At 56.5% G+C, this 19990-nt stretch overlaps 1 protein-coding gene and 1 non-coding gene across 5 annotated transcripts; one reads left to right on the top strand and one right to left on the bottom strand.

Annotated features, from left to right (window-relative positions):
• Positions 1–825: 825 nt before the first annotated feature.
• Positions 826–4232, bottom strand: LOC100515899 (sialic acid-binding Ig-like lectin 14). The gene is made up of 6 exons (XR_014806589.1): positions 4141–4232; positions 3698–4075; positions 3206–3489; positions 2746–2793; positions 1503–1760; positions 826–1105 (listed from the first exon to the last, which is right to left on the bottom strand). It is a non-coding gene; the product is annotated as a sialic acid-binding Ig-like lectin 14 (transcript).
• Positions 4233–11556: 7324 nt separating this feature from the next.
• SIGLEC10 (sialic acid binding Ig like lectin 10) lies at positions 11557–19424 on the top strand. 4 transcript variants are annotated; one of them, XM_021094936.2, is made up of 12 exons: positions 11557–11753; positions 11825–12208; positions 12359–12643; positions 12967–13014; positions 13110–13373; positions 15206–15253; positions 15385–15642; positions 15735–16019; positions 16313–16406; positions 16502–16667; positions 18639–18932; positions 19035–19424. In XM_021094936.2, the coding sequence occupies exons 1-11, from the start codon at positions 11717–11719 to the stop codon at positions 18903–18905; spliced, it is 2136 nt and encodes a 711-aa protein (XP_020950595.2). In that variant the 5' UTR covers positions 11557–11716; the 3' UTR covers positions 18906–18932; positions 19035–19424. The 4 variants fall into 4 exon arrangements, with proteins under 4 accessions (XP_020950595.2, XP_020950597.2, XP_084817603.1 ...); XM_021094938.2 differs by lacking the exon at positions 15735–16019; XM_084961477.1 differs by having other exon boundaries at positions 18639–19424.
• The last annotated feature ends 566 nt before the right edge of the window (positions 19425–19990 follow it).

Below are 19990 nucleotides of genomic sequence, written 5' to 3'. Positions count from 1 at the left end.
CCACAAGAAACTCCCCAGGTGTCTCGAGACAGGTTTCCGCAATCTTTTCTTAGCCTCTTTGCTTCTGGTTTCTATGCTGAAAACTCCATCTTGTCCTGCTTTCCTTCACCCCATCTTCCTGCTTGGAAAACAGTCGCAGTGCCAGTAAATGACTTAAGCTTAAGCACAAAGACCTAAAGGCATAAGCCATGCATGGGGTCAGCTGAATGAGGACAGAATGCCTTGGTCCAGGCCCGCCATGTGTACAGCATGCTATGTCCTCTAAAGAATAAGAGGAAGATGAGCCTCATGGCCCCAAGGGGTTTATGAGGGGTCGTTAGCAGGCGATGCATGAGCAAGGAGAACCGAGGTGCAAACCTAGGCACCGCCCAGGTTGCTGCAGATAGGCACGCTGTTTGCAGAAGCACAAGGGTGATTCTCTAGATGCTATGCATAGAGAGCTGACGCCAAGCTTCCTCAAATGCTGATGATTGTTAAATGCCTCAAGGTCAAAATAAAAGCTTAATCAGCAACTGGCTCTGTGACTTAAAAAAATAACTTAAAAAACCCCCTATATCCTGCACCTGCAACGCCCTCCTCACTTGACGTCCTCCTCAAGAGCACAACCAAAGCAGTGTGGTTTCTTGAGGCGGCGCTCTGGGTCCCTGAGACCTTGAGTACCCCGGTTCCCACCTTTACTTAAGATAAATGTCTCTGTGTCTTGTTTGATGTTAACTTTATTCCTTACGTTTCACAGCACCCGTTCTTCAGCCCCAACCTGCTGAGCTGGTCTCGGAACCCAGGAGTTCCTGTTGTGGTGCAGCAGAAATGAATCCGACTAGGAACCATGAGGACGCAGGTTCTATCCCTGGCCTTGCTCAGTGGGTTAGGGATCCAGTGTTGCCATGAGCTGTGGTGTAGTTTGCAGATGCAGCTTGGAACGTGGGGGCCCGTCATCAGACTTCCCATGAGAGGCGCAGGTCCGCTCACCTGGTGTAGTAGATCCAGGTGAGGCCATAGGTGAGAAGGAAACCTGCCCCCATCAGGGCCCCTCTGATCAGGGTGAGGATCAAGGGCCAGGTGCCCTGCTGCTCCCCAGGGATGAAGGGACAGGAAGAGGAGACGCCTTGAGGAGGGAGAGAGGGAGGAAGGGGGCAGGGTGAGCTTCCTCGGGTCCACACCTTAGTCAGCTCCCGGCCCCAGCTCAGAACGCCGGCATCCTTGCTTATTTTTTTCTTACTGTCAGTCTTTTATTTATTTATTCATTCAATTTTTAAAAAATTTTTTAGGGTCACAGGTGTGGCAAATGGAAGTTCCCAGGCTGGGGGTTGACTCGAAGCTGCAGCTGCCAGCCCCAGCCCCAGCCCCAGCCCCAGCCATACCAGATGAACTCTGTCTGCAACCTACACCACAGCTCACTGAATGGGGCCAGGGATTGAGCCCACATCCTCATGGATACTAGTCAGGTTCTTAACCGGCTGAGCCACCGCGGGAACTCCCCGGGCATCCCTGCTTATACTCACCCTGCATGACTAGGTTCAAGGAGACATGGTACGAGACGCTCCGGTGCTGAGCTCAGCAGGTGAACTCCCCTCCGTCCCCCAAGACCATGCGGGGCAGCTCCAGGACCCCGGGATCCAGGGGCTGGGAGGGGCTCAGGGTCAGGCTCCCCTGGGTCCAGCTCAGCCTGGTGGGGGAGCTGCCATGAGCATCACAGACCAGGCGCAGGGACTGACCCTCCGGGACATGCAGGGAGGTGCCGTTGCCCAGGATCTCCGGGACTAGGGGGATGGAGAGAGCGAGACGAACGGGGTTGAGAGACCCTTCTCGCCCTCTGTCCCCCCAGACACGGGGACAGTGTCCTCTCTGAGACAAACATCTCGGGCAAGGGCGGGTAGGGGTGGGCGTCCAGGAGGTAGGGTGAGGGGAAGGACAGGATGGTCCCAGGACAGGGGGTGGACATTTGAGGAAGAGTCCCCGGAGAGAACATCTGGGCGCGGCGGGGGGCAGATGAGTGACACTGGGCAGAGGCGCTCACACATGCGGGTCTGGCCACTTGGAGGTGACCTGAGCCACGGGGAGTCATGGAGGGTTCTGAGCAGGGAAGGGGCAGCTGGGTGAGAGCTGGGGCCCCCATTGTGGCCGGCTGGACGGGACAGGATTGGAGGCTGGGAGGCTAGAGGGGAGGCTTGTCCAAGTCCAGGTGAGGGAGAGAGGATGGAGGCCCCCGAGTCGCGTCTTGGGACTGGAAGAAGGCCGTGTTGCGAGGTGTTTTCAGGAGGTCCCCATGGCAAAACTCCTTGAGTCCTGGGGGGTGTTGGCTGAGACACAGGGTCTCAAGGGACTTCCAGGTGGAGACCAGGGTTACTCAGGTGGGGGGGGGGGTCTTTCCAAGGGGGAGTGGAGGGCGCTCAGGGCAGAGACCTGTGAGCGTCTCCAGGGCACAGGTAGGATGGGAAGCCCCAGCGTGGAGGAGCTCGCCCCTGGAATCCAGCAGAAACCAGCCAGAAGTGTGGTGCCCAGCGTGGGAAGTCGGAGACGGGCAAGAAGAGTGGGGAGAAGAGGTCAGAAGAGAGGGAGCAAGCAGGGGGGACAGTGCGTGGCCGCCCAGGAATTCCCAGCGGCCCTAGAGAGAGTCCTGCCGGGGGTGGCGGGGGGCAGAGAGAGGAGGGAGGAGCTGAGGAGGGATGGGCTTGGTCCTGTCCAGCCTTCCCCGCGTCCCCCAGCCCCGCGTCTGACCTCAGCTCCACCCGGGGACTCGCCCACCTGTGCTCTTTCCCCGGAAGACGTGGACGGTCAGATTCTCTGGAGCATCTGGAACAGAAAGAAAGAATCGGCCTCCTACAGGACGCTGGAGTGGTCACAGGCAAGATGATGCGGTCTGTGTGGTCTCTTTTTCTTCTTTTTTTGCTGCCCCGAGGCTGTGGAGTTCCCGGACCAGAGATCAGATCCAAGCTGCAGCTTCGACCTTTGGCACAGCTGCGCCAGTGCAGGATCCCTTCACCCACGTGCCAGGCCGGGGATGGAACCTGTGTCCTAGTATTGCAGAGACACCACAGATCCCATTGCGCCACCGTGGGAACTCCAGCCTCTTCTTCTTGACCCCAGCATGCCCTCCACAGACAGTCCCTGAGTGTCCCACCTCGGGCCTCCCCCCCTTACCCCCAACCCCTCCCCCCGACGGCCCCACCACCCTCAGGGCCCCCCATCGTGGCCCAGCACTCACATGACACGTTCAGCCTGATGGTGCTCTGGAAGCTCACGCCGGCTCCAGCTCCGGGGAAGGCCACTCGACATGTGAGGTCTGTGCCGTGGTCCCTGGGCCCCGGGGTGAAGGTCAGCACTGAGGAGGTGGGGGGCCTGGACCGCAGGGAGCGGAGGGCGGCCCCCATCCAGGAGAGGTGGGGGGTGTGCACCACTCAGAGGCCGTGGGCAGGGCACAGGTGATGATCCCGGGGCGGCCAGATTCCAGGGTCCCCTGGACCCCGATATCAGGTGTCTGGGTCACAGCTGGAGAGGAGAGAGACACGGACCCTGGCCCTGGAGGTGGGGACCCCGAGGGTGCCCCCAAGAGCAGATGCTGCCTCAGGCCAGCCCCTGTGTCCTGTCCCCTGGATCCCCTGGTCCCTCCCAGGATGAGAAGACAGAGGGTCCCCTCCTGGGCCTCCCCTGGGGACCCCAGGGCCCCATGTGGGTCCTCTCCTTGACCCGACCTTACCCGTCACCGGCACAGAGAGCTTGTTCTCTAAGTAGCTATGTCCCACGTTAGGACTGCCCTCCACCCTGAAGAAGTATGTCCCGGTGTCCCTCGTCTGTGCGTCTCTGATGTCCAGGGAGCAGCTCTTGTTCCGCGGGTCCCAGAGGAGGTGGAATCGGCCCCGGGTCTCCTCCCGCACTTTAGGAGCTGGGTTGTTTGTGGCCACGAGGGTGTCCCAGGAGGGATGTGGCCCTTGGCGGAACCAGTAGCCGTGAACAGGCGCAGACCAGGAGATCCAAGAATGGAAGAAGGAGCAGGGCACGCGGACACACAGGCCCTCCTGCACCGTCACGGTCTCCTGCACGTCCAGCAGGTAGCTCAGGTGCCGAGCCAGGGACCCTGCGGGGGGACGAGGATCAGCCGCAGCCCCGCCCCGCGCGGCCCTCTCCCCGCCGCCCACTCACCTGCCCACAGCAGCGGCAGCAGCAACAGGGGCCGCATCTCTCAGACCCGGGGTGTCTGGGCGTCCTGGGTCTGAAGAGGGAACGGGAAGCCCAGTGGGAGGTGGGGCTGCGGGGAGACCCGCGGAAGCTGGGGAGGAGCCCAAGACTCACTGTCTCAGAAGAGGAACCTCACAGAGAGAGCTCGTTCCCACTCTGCCCAGAGCCCGTGGTCGCCCCTCGGCCCAGAGACCCGGGGACCTGCCCAGAGAGGAGCCGACCAGGGGGAGACCCCCTTCCCGCCCCCCATCTCGGGCGCCGCCCTCCGGCCCCAGAGCCTGGACCAGGACCTCCGGGGACACCGAGGCGGGGGCCCCCGTGAGTCCCCAAGCTTCCCCCAGCCCAGCACCGCTGTCGACACCAGGGCGCTGCTCAACTCCTGCCTTGACCGGGAGGGTCGCAGCCTCACCTGGACCCTGGGGTGGTCGGTCCTGCAAGACGTAGGGTCCCGGGGTCGGGGGGGGGGGGGCGTCTGGAGCCGCAGGAAAGGAGGGGCTCCTGGGGGAGGTGAGGGCAGCTGCCAATCACTCATTCGCTCCTTCCGCCAGCAGCCAGCATCTCGGTGCCGCTGACCTGCAGACCAGAAGGCCTGGACTCAGCTGGTCCCAGCCTGCGACCTGCTCCCCACCCAGCGTAGCACTTCCTCCCTGAACACGTAGCACTGTCAGCCTTTAGAGCTGGGTCACTGGTGAGACTGTCCTGGCAGTATACTGGAATTTATTCTAATGAATATAAATTTTTTTGAATCCAGTAAAAAAAAATTTTTTTCAAGTTGAAAAACTTGAAACACTATACCCACCAATCAACAAATCCTCACTCTGCTTTCCTCCCATCTCCCAGCAACCACACTTCTCTTTCTCTCCTTCTTTTCTTTTTTTTTGAACCCCACGGCATATACAGGTTCCCAGGCTAACTCGGAACTGTAGCTGCTGGTCTACACGGCAGCCACAGGGATGCAGGATCCGAGCCATGTCTGCAACCTACACCACAGCTCTAGCCATTGCCGGATCCTTCACCCACTGAGCGAGGGCAGGGATCACCCTTCAAAACCCTCCTCTCTGAGGTCCTCCCAGTAACACACACAACTCCATCTGGCCACTGGCTCGGGACAAACACATCCGCCTCATCTTGGCTCCTCTTTTCCCACACGTACCACACCCGCTGGAAATCTCAGTGGCCTTGACCTTCGCTGTAGATCCCAAAGAGATGCTCCCCGGCTCCACGACCTCCCTGGCCCGCGGCACCAGCCCCTCCCGCCTGGGGAGCCCAGCAGGGCCTGGTCACAGCTCTGTTGTTGCTGCTGGATCCCCGCTGGCTGATTCTGAGCAGAACCCCAGCCACTGGGATCCTGCTAAGGCTTCCAGAAGTTTGCACTGGCTGCCAGTGGTCTTCCACGGGGGCAGCAACGTCCTCCCAGCTTCTCCCCAGTCCCTCGGCCTCTGCACCCCGACATGTCACAGGCTCCTTTCCTCCTGTGACTTTCCCTCCAACGTGGGTCAACAGCTGACGTGCCCTCATTGTATTTATAATTTATCCAAACCGTCTTGTGCCCGTAAGGACAGCACCTCAAGGACCAGAAGCCCTTCTCGTTCCCTGAATTGGAGAACCACAGCCATAAGACACAACGTGACTCGTCCCGCTTTCCACGCGCCACTTCCATGGTGCTAAGTGCATTCACCACGTGAAGCCACCGTCACCACCGCCTGTGTCCAGAACGTGTGCAGCATCCCAGCAGGAAGTCTCCACTGTGAGACAGAGACTGCTTGGCACCCCCACCCCCCAGCTGCAAGCACGCCGTCTACTTTCTCCTCCCATGGGTTTGCCCTGTGGGTAGCTCCTAGGAGCCGAATCCTACAATCCTTGTCCCGTGGGGTCTGGCTTCCTTCATGGAGCGGATTGTTGTCTCGGGTCCTTCAGGCTGGAGCCCGTGTCAGAACTGCATGTGTTCCTTTGTACGGCTGAGGGTATTGGCTTGTGTGTGTCTCCCGGGCTTGGCTCCCCCACTCTTCTGCTGATGGGCACTAGGGTTGGTTCTGCCGCTGCAGTGAAGTTGGCTGCTATGAACACGTGGGGTGCAAATATCGGTTTGAGCCCATGCGGTCAATCCCTAGGAGAGGGGCGCAGGGTCTTGTGGTAATTCTGTTGAATTTGGGAGGCTCTTGAAAGCATTTTGCATGAGGCTGCACCATCTTCTCTTCCCACAGGCAATGCACAAGGGTTCTCATTTGCCCACATCTTCGCCATCACTTGTTAGTTTCCATTTTTGATTTTTATTGTTGTTGTTGTTGTTGCTAACCTAACAGCTGTCCTAATGGTCGCAGACACGGCTTGGATCTGGTGTTGCTATGGCTGTAATGTAGGCCAGCAGCTGCAGCTCTGATTCAGCCCCTGGTCTGGAAACTTCCTTATGCCCAGAGTGTGGCTCTAAAATGAAAAAAAAAAAAAAAAACTGCCTGGGAATTCTCTTGTTTCGCAGCAGAGTAGGAATCCAGCACTGTCACCGCAGCAGCTTGGGTCACTGCTGCAGCATAAGGTCAACCCCTGGCCCAGGAACGTATACATGCCACAGGCATGGCTGAAAAACAAAACAAAAAAAGATACTGCCTGTATTTTTTTCTAAGAGTTTTATGGTTTCAGCTCTTATCTTTGGTGTGTCTATTATAGCAGCTGGAACAGCCTAAGACACCACAGGACCGTTTTCTCATGTGCACATCACATTCGGTGTGCCTGGGTGGAAGTCTTTTGAGAAGGATGCTGTGGGAATGGGAAGATACTGAGGTGTTTTCAGTTTCAGGAATGGGTGGCTTTGTGGAGAGGGAAGTGGAGTGGTTGTGGTGACTTAGAGTTCTCTTTGCTGTGCTGTCCCCCCAGCAGACTCAGTTGTACAGAGGCGCAGTGAAAAGAGCAGAATCATCATTTGTAGCTTCCATGAGAAGGAACGCAGCCTTTTTGGAGGAGTAATATTTGCAAACGTGCGCAGAACTTGAGAAGTATTCCCTGCAGAGCTGCGGTTCTTCAGGACTCTGGACAGCACAGATCCTGGTGACTGGGGCGCCCCAAGGCTCAGTCGGTGCTGGGGAGAGGGCGCGCCCTCTGGCGGCCGCGTCCTGAACTGCAGCACACGGGCTATGGGGGTTGGGGGGGGGCACTGGAGCAGGTGCGCCCAACCAGCGCAAAGATGCTACTCAGGGTGTCTAGGATATTTCCTGCCCCCAAAAGAGGCTCCTCGGCACCCTCCCGCCCTCAACGACAGCCAGACTTGTGCTCCCTCCGTCCGCTGCATTCATCCCTCCTCATGAGAATGAGTCCCATCCTACGACCCACACCCAAGCAACCTTCCCAGGGCAGAAACCTGAACTAACTCCCTACCTACCTCACTCCCCCTTCCCCAACCCCTCCACCCCCTTCTCACTTCCTCTCAATATCTATCTTTGCCCTTGTTATGACCTCAGAGACAGAGTCTGCGCTCAACATCTGTTGAATTGGAGACAGAGACCCAAGGATCGTAGAGTTTATTTGTTCTTTTCCTCGAGGAATAAGCTGAACATCCTCAGGCAGAGAAGACAGCCGTGAGGATGCCAGAATACGATCGTCCTGGACCCAGGTAGCCGCTAGCCTGTGGCCTGGCCAAGGGTGGGGAAAGAGCGGCTGGCACGAGGAGGCAATTGCAAAGTAGAGGGGAAGTGCTCTGGTCGCATGGAGGCAAGACGGAAGGTCAGAGGAGGCCAAAGAAATCGCCCCAAATTTGGAAAAGTGGACGGGCAGGCAAGTGTTGGGGTGAGTTGGTTGTAAGGACAGGAGAGGCCCGTCAGAAGAGATGGCCTCTGAGGAAGTTCCCATTGTGGCCTAGCAGTAATGAGCCCGACTAGCATCCACTGTGTCCACGGGGACACAGGTTCAATCCCTGGCCTTGCTCCGTGGGCTAAGGATCCAGTGTTGCCAGGAGCTATGGTGTAGGTCACAGATGCGGCTCGGATCTGGCGTTGCCGTGGCTGTGGTGTAGGCCAGCGGCTACAGCTCCGATTCCACCCATAGCCTGGGAACCTCCATATGCCGCAGGTGTGGCTCTTAAAAAAAAAAAAAAAAAAAAAAAACAGGGCAAGAAGAGATGGCCTTTGAGCTGAGAACAGTGGGATGTGAGATGGGGCCGCCCCGGGAATAGCATTCCTGGAAAAGAGGGAACAGCAAGTGTCACGTTCCTGAGGTGGAAACAAACTGGGCACATGTGAGAACAGAGTGGAGGATTGCTGGTGGGAAAACAGAAGTTAAGTGGGTTCAAAGCGAGTTCAGAGGGTCACTGAGCTACATCAGGTCAGGCTCTATAGGTTATAGTGAGAGGTTTGGATTTTCTCCTAAATAAAATGAGATAGCATTGAAACCTTTGAGCCAGAGGGTGACTTGGTCCGATCTGTATTTCAAAGTAACTCTAGAGGAGTTCCCGTCATGGCTCAGCGGTTAACGAATCCAACTAGGAACCATGAGGTTGCGGGTTCAATCCCGGGTCTCGCTCAGTGGGTTAAGGATCCGGTGTTGCCGTGAGCTGTGGTGTAGGTCGTAGATTCGGCTTGGTTCTTACATTGCTGTGGCTCTGGCGTAGGCCAGCGGCAACAGCTCAGATTTGACCCCTAGCCTGGGAACCTCCATATGCTGCAGTCATGGCCCTGAAAAAGACAGAAAAAAAAAACCAACCTCTGGGAGCTTCCTTGTGGTTCAGTGAGTTAAGGATCCATCATGGTCACTGCAGCAACTCTGGCTACTGCTGTGATACAGGTTCAGTCCCTGGCTGGGGAACTTCTACATACTGGAGGTGCAGCCAAAAAAAAAAAAAAAAAAAAATTGAACTGAATAGTTCCCTGGGGGTTCAGTGGATTAAGGATCCTGCATTGTCACTGCTATGTGCTGTGGGGCAGGCTTCATCCCTGGCCCAGGAACTTCAGCATGGGACAAGCGTGGCCAAACAAAGAAAAGCAAAAAGAAAGAACAGCAAGAAACTGACATTGGTAGTACAATTCTGATCAATAATTCCAGTGGGGGCGTCGTTTCCCCAGCACCGGCCATTCCCCAGCCTGAGCTGCAGCTTGATCCTGATACCATCGACCTGGAGACAGTGTCGGACCGCACAGGGTGAGGGCTCCGTCCCGTGAGACGCCCCCTCCTCTCTTCAGACGCCAATCACAGGTGCTGGTTGTCTCTGAGCTTCTGACGAACAGGCTATAGATCCATCGGAAGTTCTCATGACCCGTTCCTTGGGTTCAATGAATTGGCTGGAGTGGCCCACAGAGCGCAGAGGAACGGTGTACTTACTAGAAGACGGGCTTATTATAAAAGGAAATAACTCAGGGACAGCCGGATGGAAGGGATGCAGGAGACAAGGTGTGGGGTAAGGACTCCGGCGTCCATGCCCTCTCTCGGGGTACCACTCTCCCCCAATGGTCACATGTTCTCCACTCTGGAAGCTCTTGGATCCCCCTACCTTTTTTTTTTTTTTTTTTGCTGTCTTTTTTTTTTTTTTCAGTACCACACCTGCAGCATAGGGAAGTTCCCAGAGCTGCAACTGCCAGTCTACACCACAGCCACAGCAACGCGGGATCTGAGCTGAGTCTGCAACCTACGCCACAGCTCACCGCAACGCCGGATCCATAACCCACTGATCGAGGCCAGGGATGGAACCCACGTCCTCATGGATACTAGTCGCGTTCATTACCACTGAGCCACAATTGGAACTCCCCGAGCTAGGGTCTTTAAAGAGATAATTCAGTCGAAATGAAACGAGGTCACAGGGCAGAGCCCAAGCCCAATGTGACTGGTGTCCTTAAATATGACACAGACACACCCCCTGGGGAGAGCAGGGGGAGACCCAGGGAGAAGAGGGCCCTCTCCACGCCAAGGAAAGAGACCTTGGAAGAAACCACCACGGCTGACACCTTGATCTTTGCTCTCTTTTTTTTTTTTTGGTGGGGGGTGTGGGGTCCCACCCATGGCAAGCAGAAGTCCCCAGGCCAGGAATCCACACCACAGCAGGGACAATGCCAGATCCTTAACCCATGGAGCCACCAGGGAACTCCCTGACACCTGGATCTGGAACTTGCAGCCTTCACAACTGTGAGGAAGCACACCTCTGTCGTTTAAGCCGCTCATGCCTGAACAGCCTGATGCAGTGCATTTGAGGGCAGGGAGAGCTGCATGTCACTTCCTCCAGGAGGCCCCTCCTGACTTCCCCAGAAAGACGTGACTCCCCTGTCCCCCAGGGCCCTCTCGAACACCTGTCCCAGCCTGTGCTGGGCGGGGCATTTTCAAGCATGTCACTGCTTTCTGTTCCTAGGAATCCTCATTTACCTAGCCGGGTCTGCTTGAGGAGACAGACCGTCTGATCTACCTCCGGGCCCCCCCCCGTAAACAGCATGACACCTGCCGCATACACACAAGGTCCCAGGTCATGGAAGCTCAGTGGGCAAGCCGTGTCCCGGGGTGACCCAAACAGAGAGTTATTTCAAGATGAAAAGAGCCAACATCTGGGGAAGGAGAACCCACACATTCCACAACATCCCTGCCCCCGATGTCCCTAAAACTGTCACCACGAGCATCACCCTGGGTGTTTGTGTTCTTATCACAACAGGTGTTACAAGTGTGTATTATCCAGCTGTTGGGCAGCTTACTAAGGTCTCAGGGGACCACGCATTGGAGAGGCCACCAGGGAGGGTGACGGGGTGGGACTGAGACCAGCCTAGGGTTGCCAGATGGAGAGAATAAAAATGCCGGGTGCCCGGTTGCATTTGAATTTCAGCTCTAAGCAACTCATGATCTTAGTAGAAGTATATCCATGCAACCTCTGAACCTCTGGGACATACTGATACTAAAAAAAAAAAAAAAAAAAAAAAAAAATTCATTATCTGAAAGTCAATTTTTTTGGGGGGGTTTTGTATGTTTGTTTTTGGCTGCACTAGCAGCATATGGAAGTTCCTGGGTCAGGGATTGAATCTGAGCCTTAGCTGCAACCTACGCTACAGCTGCGGCAATGCCAGATCCTTAACCCACTGGCCACAAAGAGAACTCCATGAAAGCCAACTTCACTGGGCATCCTGTCTTTTACCCAGCAAGACCAGCCCTGCACTACCCCCCAGCCTCCAGGCCAGAAATCCACCCTGCCCTCATCCACCACCATCATCGAGGCCCCTGTAAAAAGGGCTTACTGGTGACTTTCACTTCTGCTTTGCCAATGACCCAGAGCCCAAAGGGAGAGCCCCCACCTTCATCCCCCCCAAAGCCAGGCCCGGCGGCCAGACACACATCCTCCCTCCCCCAGGGGTGAGCTCAGCCAACCCAGACACTCAGCAAGCCCCTCCAGGAAAGAGTGACTTCAAGTGGGCGAGGCCAGGGTAGGGAGAGCAGCAAAAAGGAGGAGTTGAGTGGGTCTCAGCCTTGAAGCTCATTTCACGCATCAGTCCCCAGGGCTCGGCTTCCGCCTCCTGCCCTCGCATGATGCCAGTCACAGCACAGTCCGGGGTGCAAGCCTGTCCCAGGGCAGGTCCCAGTGCCTGAGATGCTCCTGCCGCTGCTCTTAGCCGTGCTGTGGGGCGGTGAGTGGCCGGGAGCCCAAGGGCTGGGGGCGGGGGCTGGGGTGGCAGCTTGAGCCTCTGTCTCCCCTTAGGGTCAGGGGCTCAGGATCCCCGGTTCCAGCTGAAGGTGCAGGAGTGGGTGAGCGTGCAGGAAGGCCTGTGCGTGGTGGTGTCCTGCTCCATCGAGTCGTACCCCCGGAGGCAATGGACTGACTCCACCCCAGCCTATGGCTCCTGGTACAAAGACCAGGCGGACACAGGCGTGGATCTGCCAGTGGCCACAAATAAGCCAGATCAAGAAGTGCAGACAGGCGCCAAGGGCCGATTCCAGCTCCTGGGCAATCTCAGCCGGAGCTGCTCGCTGCTGATCAGGGACATTCGCTTGGAGGACCATGCCGCCTACTTCTTTCGGTTGGAGAGAGGCCCTTACGTGCGATATAATTTCAAGGAATACAAGTTCTTTCTGGAGGTGACGGGTATGGAAGTGGCTTGAGCTGAACTCGGGCAGGACACCCCCTCCCCTGCTCCTCATTCTGGGCAAGGGCTCTGGCGGAAGGACCATGGGTGACCCCTCTGGAGCGCCCCCATCCGGGACTGGCATCCCACCGTCTCTCCCTCTGTCGCAGCCCTGACTCAGAAGCCAGAGATCTACATCCCAGAGACGCTGGAGCCTGGGCGCCAGGTGACACTCCTCTGTGTGTTTCCCGGGACCTCGGAGGAATGTCCAAGCCCGACTCTCTCCTGGAGGGGGGCTGCCTTCCCCTCCGACGGGGCGGGGCCGAGAACCTCCCACTTCTCCGCGCTCAGCCTCACGCCCAGACCCCAGGACCACGACACGGAGCTCACGTGCGGAGCGGACCTCTCCCGGAAGGGCGTGAGCACAGAGACCACCGTCCGACTTAACGTGGCGCGTGAGTTTGGTGGCAGGAGAGACCCCGGGATGTGCAATCAGGCACGGGGGTGGCGGGCGGTAGGGAGATGCGGCCCAGCGCGGAGGGTCGGCGCTCAGCGGGGCGCGGAGGGGAGGGCGTGAAGTCTCGCGATGCTGCCGCAGTGCTACGATGGGAACGCGGACGCCGCCTGGTCCTCTGCCCTCCAGCGCATCCTTGGCACTCTTTTGCCTTCCTGGAGGGCGGTCACACTTTCATTTCCCTGAGGGGGGGGGGTCTTTCTCTGGCGGTGGGGATTCGAACATTCCTCCCTCAAGGCAGCTCCCAATCAAATCTGGTTTCAGATGCCCCCAGAAACCTGGTTATCAGCGTTTCGTGGTCCAACGTGTCAGGTACTGAGGGCCTACTGGGGGCGCCAGGAGGGCGGGGGAAGCGTCCCCCCAACCACCTCCGTGCAGCCCTGCTCCTGCTGTCTCTCTGTCTGCAGCCCCGGAGCCCCAGGGCAACAGCTCACATCTGGAAGCCCAGAAAGGCCAGTTCCTGCGGCTGCTCTGTACCGCTGAGAGCGTGCCTCTTGCCACCCTGAGCTGGGCCCTGGGGGACAGAATCCTCTCCTGGGCCCACCCCTCAGGCTCCAGAACCTTGGAGCTGGTGCTGCCCCGGGTGAAGGCTGAGGATGCGGGCCGCTACACCTGCAGAGCAGAGAACAGGTTAGGCTCTGAGAGCGGCAGCCTGGACCTTTCTGTGCAGTGTAAGTGTGACCAGCAGGGGCCTGGTTTCTGGGAGGGGGGAGGTGACGAGGCAGGGGGCTGAGGCCTGGGTCCAAGAGCTCTCAAGGGAACTGGACCCCGGGCCCAGGAGACTAAGGATTCTGGTTCCAGCTAAAACGGGGTGGGCTAGGGTGTATTTTCCCACGCCACCAACATCAGCGGGACGTCCTATAATTCTGCTCAATCCTGACACAATCTACCTGCAGGTACAGTCAGATCCCACAGTCAAAGGGCTCTGTCCCCGGAGTCTGGCCCTGCTCCCACCTCAGAGGCCAAGGGCGAGCCCAGCTTGTCCACCTGCGCTTCTGATGGGCCGGCAATAGATTGGCGGTTCCCTCCACCTCCTCCTCGTGTTCCATTAATTTGCTAGAGCAGCTTACAGAACTCAGAGAACTATTTTACTCCCTAGATTACCAGTTTATTATAAAAAGTTATAATGGGCATTCCCGTCGTGGTGCAGCGGAAACAAATCCGACTAGGAACCATGAGGGTGCAAGTTCAATCCCTGGCCTCTCTGTGGGTTAAGGATCCGGCACTGCGGTGTAGGTGGCAGACGCGGCTGGGATCCTGCGTTGCTGCGGCTGTGGTGTAGGTAGGCAGCTATAGCTCTGATTCCACCTCTGGTCTGGGAACCTCCATATGCCACGGGCGCAGCCATAAAAAAGCAAAAATAAATAAGTAGTTATAACGCAGCATCAGCCAGATGGAAGAGAGGCATAAAGCAAGCTATGGGGGTGGTGCCTAACCTCCATGCCCTCCCCAGGCGCTCCACTCTCCCCAGATCACCTGTTCACCAACCTGGAAGCTCTCCAAACCCCATTTGGGGAAGTTCTTATGGAGGCTTCGTTACAGAGGCACAGCTGATTAATTCTTTGGCCACTGGTGATGGAACTCAACCTCCAGCCCTGCTCTCCTGCTCTGAGGTCAAGAGGGTGGGACTGAAATTTCCCACCCGCTAATCCTCGGCTGGCTCCCCGTCCCCCCCAACAAGCCCTCACCCTGAGGCACTTCTGAAAGTCACCTCATTAACCTAAACTCAGGGGTGATCAGAAGCGGTTTGCCTTGAATCCCAAGGCACTTTTGTCACTCTTCCGTACCCCTCAGGAAATGGGGAGTGTTAGAAGCTCTGTTGCCAGGAAGAGGGACAAATCTCAAATAACTATTTTCTTTTTCCAGTTTTTTTTTTTTTTTTTTCTTTCTTGGAAGCATGGGAAAGTTCCCGGCCAGGGATAGAACCCCAACCACAGCAGCGTCTGGAGCCACAGCAGTGACAACGCTCCCAGATCTTTAACCCACTGAGGGCGCAAGGAAACTCCTCAAATAGCTATTTCTATTCTAAGTCACTCTCATAGGGACCCGCCCTTCTAACCAGTCCGGTCCCTGGGGATACTGAGCCGTTGAATCACTCAGGGGGTGATTCAGTCGCCACCTCCCCCTGCCCCCTTCATCCCTAGGGACATTCACTTTGCCCAGAGGGAAACCCATGGCCACTTTTTTTTTTTTTTTTTTTTTTTTGTCTTTTTGTTGTTGTTGCTATTTCTTGGGCCGCTCCCGCGGCATATGGAGGTTCCCAGGCCAGGGGTTGAATCGGAGCTGTAGCCACCGGCCTACACCAGAGCCACAGCAACGCGGGATCCGAGCCGCGTCTGCAACCTACACCACAGCTCACAGCAACGCTGGATCCTTAACCCACTGAGCAAGGGCAGGGACCGAACCCGCAACCTCATGGTTCCTAGTCGGATTCGTTAACCACTGCGCCACGATGGGAACTCCCCATGGCCACTTTAGAGCCAGTACCCTGTCTCTGTTTCAGATGCCCCAGAGAACCTGAGAGTGATGGCCTCCCAAGCAAATAGGACAGGTAGGGAAGCGGAACAGAGGAACCAGGGCCTCTAGGGGCCAAATTGGGGGCCCAGGCGTCTGGAATGCTGGCCAGCAAGAGGGTCCCTGTGGCCTCAGCTCTTCATCCGCCCTCCCTCTCCCCTTCCTTAGTCCTGGAAAGCTTCGGGAATTGCACATCCATCCCGGTCCTGGAGGGCCAAAGCCTGCGTCTACTCTGTGTCACTCACAGCAACCCCCCAGCCCAGCTGAGCTGGACCCGAGCGGGACAGACTCTGGCCCCCTCCCAGCTCTCAGATCCTGGGCTCCTGGAACTGCCTCAGATACAAACAGAACAGGAAGGAGAATTCACCTGCTGGGCTCAGAACCCGCTGGGCTCCCAGAATCTCTCTCTGAGCCTCTTGGTGGTCTGTGAGTGTGGGGACCCCGGGGACAGAACACCTGCATCGGGGGTGGGGGTGGGGCGGGGAGGCACCGCTGACCCATCTCCTCCCTCCCCGCAGACCCCCCGCAGCTGCTGGGTCCCTCCTGCTCCTGGGAGGACGGGGGTCTCCACTGCAGCTGCTCCTCCCGAGCCCAGCCCGCCCCCTCCCTGCGCTGGCGGCTGGGGGAGGAGCTGCTGGACGGGAACCTCAGCAACGCCTCGGTCAAGGTCACCTCCAGCTCCACCGGGCCCTGGGTCAACAGCTCCCTGAGCCTGGGCGAGGGGCTCAGCTCCAGCCTCAGACTCAGCTGCGAGGCCCAGAACGTCCACGGGGCCCAGAGCGCCACTGTCCTGCTGCAGCCAGGTCAGAGGCCAACTGGATGCCCCGTGGAGGCGGGCGCTGGGGGCGACAGGGGCAGGGTCCTGCGGTCGGAGCTGGAGCTGGGGAGCGGGGACACGGGTGTCTGTGACCGGGGGCGCTAAATCGGAAAGCCTGCCACCGGGCCTGGGGAGGAGCGGAGTTTGCAAGAAGTCGGGGGGAAGGGGGTGCCGGGAGAACCTCGGGAGCGGCAGCCGGAAGCCCGAACGCCTAGAGGCAGGGGGACAGCCCACGTGGAGGGGAAGCGTTCGGAGACGGCTGGCCTTTTCCTCTTGCAGATGAGAAGGGCCTCGCCTCCACAGCCTTCACCAGCGGAGTATTTCTAGGCCTTGGCCTCGCGGCGCTGCTTCTTCTCTGCCTGCTCCCGGTCCTGTGAGTTAGTGGCGGGAGGGGTGGGCGGAGCGTGGGGGCCGGGCCGCGGGAAGGGGCGGGGCCAGGGCGCACACCCAATCGGGGCGTTCCTGCAGCCTGAAGGCCCTGAGGAAGAGAGGGACCCAGGCCGGCGTTCCGGCCCCAGACCCGGCCCCGGCCCCGGCCCCGGCCCCGGCCCCGGGAGAGACTCCGCGGTCCAGGATCTCCCGGAGGAGCACGATCCTGGATTACATCAACGTGATCCCGCGCGCTGGCCCCCTGGTGAGTGGTCCCGACGAGCTGCAGCTTCCAGTTCCTCTTCTGACCCCCGTAGACGCTCCTCCCTCGCCCTTTGCCCCCCGCAATGGAAAAGGCCGGGGTGCTGGATTCAAGCACTTTCCCTTGTGACACCTTGACGGAATCCCTCCGTCCCTCTGAGCCTCCATCTCTCCTTCCTTGAAAGTTGGTTTTGCTTAATATGGAGCAGCTATTCCGTTATTACCGCCACGGATGACATTACTAATGATAACTGATGATGTCACAGTGACTGACTTCAAGAAGAGGCTATATGGCCTAGTGATGATTAAAGGCAGGGCTCTATGAGTTCCCTGGTGGCCTAGTGGTGAAGGATCTCGTTGTCACTGCTGTGTCACGTGTTGGATCCCTGGCCTGGGAACTTCCACATGCCTGGATGTATCCAAAAAAAAAAAAAAAAAAGCAGGAGTCTAAAATCCTGGGTTCCTTCCTGCTTTTGTCACTGTGTGTTCTGGGACGAGTTACTTAACTTCTCTGTGCCTCTGTAAAGTGGGGATAATAGTAGTATTGACCACATAGTCACCTTCTGGGTATTCAGTATGGCCATATTCTACCTCTAAAACGGTTAGAATAGTCCCTGGCCCCTAGTAAGTGTTGGGTAAATGATGGATATTTTCAGGAGAGAACATCTATCCACTGATGGCTCCAGAACGGTCTCAGACTCACCCCTGAATTCTAGACTCATATCCAGCTGTCTAAGCAGCATCTCCATTTGGCTGTCTAATAGGCATCTCAGACTTAGCCTGTCTGAAACCAAATTCATGTCCAGGCACCACTTCACCTTTTGTCTCCATCCTCCACGTCTCAGCAGATAGTGCACTTGCCCAGCTGCTCAAGACAAAAGCCTTAGAGTCATCTCTTCCTCATCTCTCTTCCGTCCACCCCTACTTCCCCCACAATCAGCCCATCAGCAAATCCATCCAGACCACTTCTGCCCCCTTGGTTGGCTAGAGCTTAAGGACTGGAAAAAAAAAAAAAAAAGAAAGAAAGGCAGAAAGGCAGAAAGGAAAACAAAAAAAGGAGTTCCTCTTGTGGCTCAGGGGGTTAAGACCCTAACACAGGGTCCAGGAGGATGCAGGTTCAATCCCTGGCCTCACTCAGTGGGTTAAGGATTTGGCATTGCCTGTGGCGTAGGAGACAGATGTGATTCAGGTCTCGTATTGCTGTGGCTGTGGTGTAGACTGCAGCTGTAGCTCTGATTTGACTCCTAGCCCAGGAACTTCCATATCCTGCAGGTATGAACCTAAAAAGAAAAGAAGAAAGTGAAAAAAAAGGGTGGGTGAAAAAAGCCAATCTCAAACGGTCACCTCCACAGGATTCCACATATATAACATTCAAGTAATAAGATTTTGGAGATGGGAGGTCACGTCGTGGCTCAGTGTTAACGAACCCGACTAGGATCCGGGCCAGGATACGGGTTCGATCCCTGGCCTCGCTGGGTGGGTTAAGGATCTGGCATTGCCATGAGCTGGGGTGTAGGTCGCAGATGCAGCTCGGATCTGACGTTGCTGTGGGTGTGGTGTAGGCCGGCTGCTTCAGCTCCAATTCGACCCCTAGCCTGGGAACCTTCACATGCCACGGGTGCAGCCCTTAAAAAAAAAAAAAAAGATTATGGAGATGGAGGACAGGTTAGTAACTGCTAGGGATTTGGGAGGGAGGTGCTGGCGTAGTTCTGTGTCTTGGGTAGTGGTTACACCAGTCCACCTGCATTAGTTTGCTGGAGCAGCCCAAGCAAAGACTCCGAGGCTGGGAGGCTCACCCAACAGACTTGTGCTTATTGTTCATCCCGCCCCAAGAGAAAGAGGCCCAGCAAGGGCATTGACGTTGTTATATTGCCCAGTGTACCTCCCGTTCCTCAATCAGTGCCTGGCACGGGGTAGGCATGCCAGTGTTTGTGGAATGAAGGAAGGAATAAACGGATGGTTGTCTTTCCCTTAGGCTCCGAAACGGAAAGGCAAACCAAGGGGTCCATCTCAGGCCCCTCCTCCAGATGCGCACACCCTGGAGCCCAGAATGAACCAGAAGGAGCTGCATTTTGTCTCTCACAACTGTCCAGGACCCAAATCAGCCATGCAAGTCCCAGACTCAGAGAACCACCCGGAGGAGCTCCATTACGCTGTCCTCAACTTCCCAGACCCCAGACCACGGGAGAGCCAGGGGCCCAAGGATTTCCACTCAGAATATGCTGCGGTCCAGTTCCACTGACTGGAGTATGCCGTGGTCCAGTCCCAGGTCTGCTGGGCTGCAGGACTGGGATCCAGGGAGGAAGGCAGGGCAGTTGGGAAGAGAGCAGAACGTATAGTCTGTCTGTCCGCCTGTCTTTAATCCTCCAAGGATGGGTCATCCCATCGCAGACACAGCCTGACAAGTGTCTCCAGAGTGGCCTTCTCTTGAATACGCTATTCTGAGAAGCCAGCAGAAGCTTTTCTTCCGTCAAACCCACGGACCACCTTGGCTGATTACTCACCGTCTCGGTTTCTCAAAGGCGGAAGGGCCTTTCGAGATGAAATCATCATCTTTGCGAGGTCGCCAAGCCAACCTCCCAGGTCAGGTCTGGCCCCCTGCCTATTTTCATGGCACCTGTGAGCCAAGCCTGTTCTTTACATGTTCAATGAGTAAGGGGGTGGGGACAGTCAAAAGCAGAGTGTCTTGTGATGCATGGAAATGACTTGCAATTCAAATCTCCGTGTCCGTAAATAAACATAAATCTTTATTGGAGCACAACCACACCCACTCTTTTCTGGATCACCCTTGAGCGGCCAAAAATTAAAAAAAAAAAGCTTTGAACTTGGCCCCCAGAAGCCAGTATATGCAGAGTAACTGAATTACAGGCTCATGGAAAAGGATCGCCCAATGCAACTGCCTCATTTTTTAAAAAAACACTTTTAAAAGTTGAAGTAGAGTCGATGTACGATATTATGTAAAATTCAAGTGTACAATATACTGATTTACTTTTTTTTTTTTTTTTTTTCCTTTGGTCTTTTCTAGGGCTATACCCGCACAATCTGGAAGTTCCCAGGCTAGGGGTCCAATTGGAGCTGTAGCTGCGGGCCTACGCCACACCTCACAGCCACGCTGGATCCTCAACCCACTGAGCAAGGCCAGGGATCGAACCCACAACCTCATGGTTACTAGTCAGATTCGTTAGCCACTGAGTCACGACGGGAACTCCTGATTTACGATTTTTGGAAGTTATACTCCATTTATAGTTACTCTAAAATATTGGTCATATCTCCTGTATTGGAGAGTATCTCATTGAGGCATATTTATTTTATACAAGGTAGTTTGTA

Source organism: Sus scrofa, chromosome 6, assembly GCF_054392235.1.
Source record: "Sus scrofa isolate SSC_HxYL_T2T_F1_AM1 chromosome 6, Sscrofa_HxYL_maternal_Yorkshire_Landrace_v2.0, whole genome shotgun sequence".
Taxonomy (NCBI): domain Eukaryota; kingdom Metazoa; phylum Chordata; class Mammalia; order Artiodactyla; family Suidae; genus Sus; species Sus scrofa.
This window is presented reverse-complemented; position numbering and strand designations above follow the sequence as displayed.

Coding starts and splice junctions, on each gene's coding strand:
- SIGLEC10 (XM_021094936.2), top strand. CDS start 11,717: ATGCTCCTGCCGCTGCTCTTAGCCGTGCTGTGGGGCG. Junction 15,643..15,734: donor TCTGAGCCTCTTGGTGGTCT/GTGAGTGTGGGG, acceptor CCCTCCCCGCAG/ACCCCCCGCAGCTGCTGGGT. Junction 16,020..16,312: donor CACTGTCCTGCTGCAGCCAG/GTCAGAGGCCAA, acceptor TTCCTCTTGCAG/ATGAGAAGGGCCTCGCCTCC.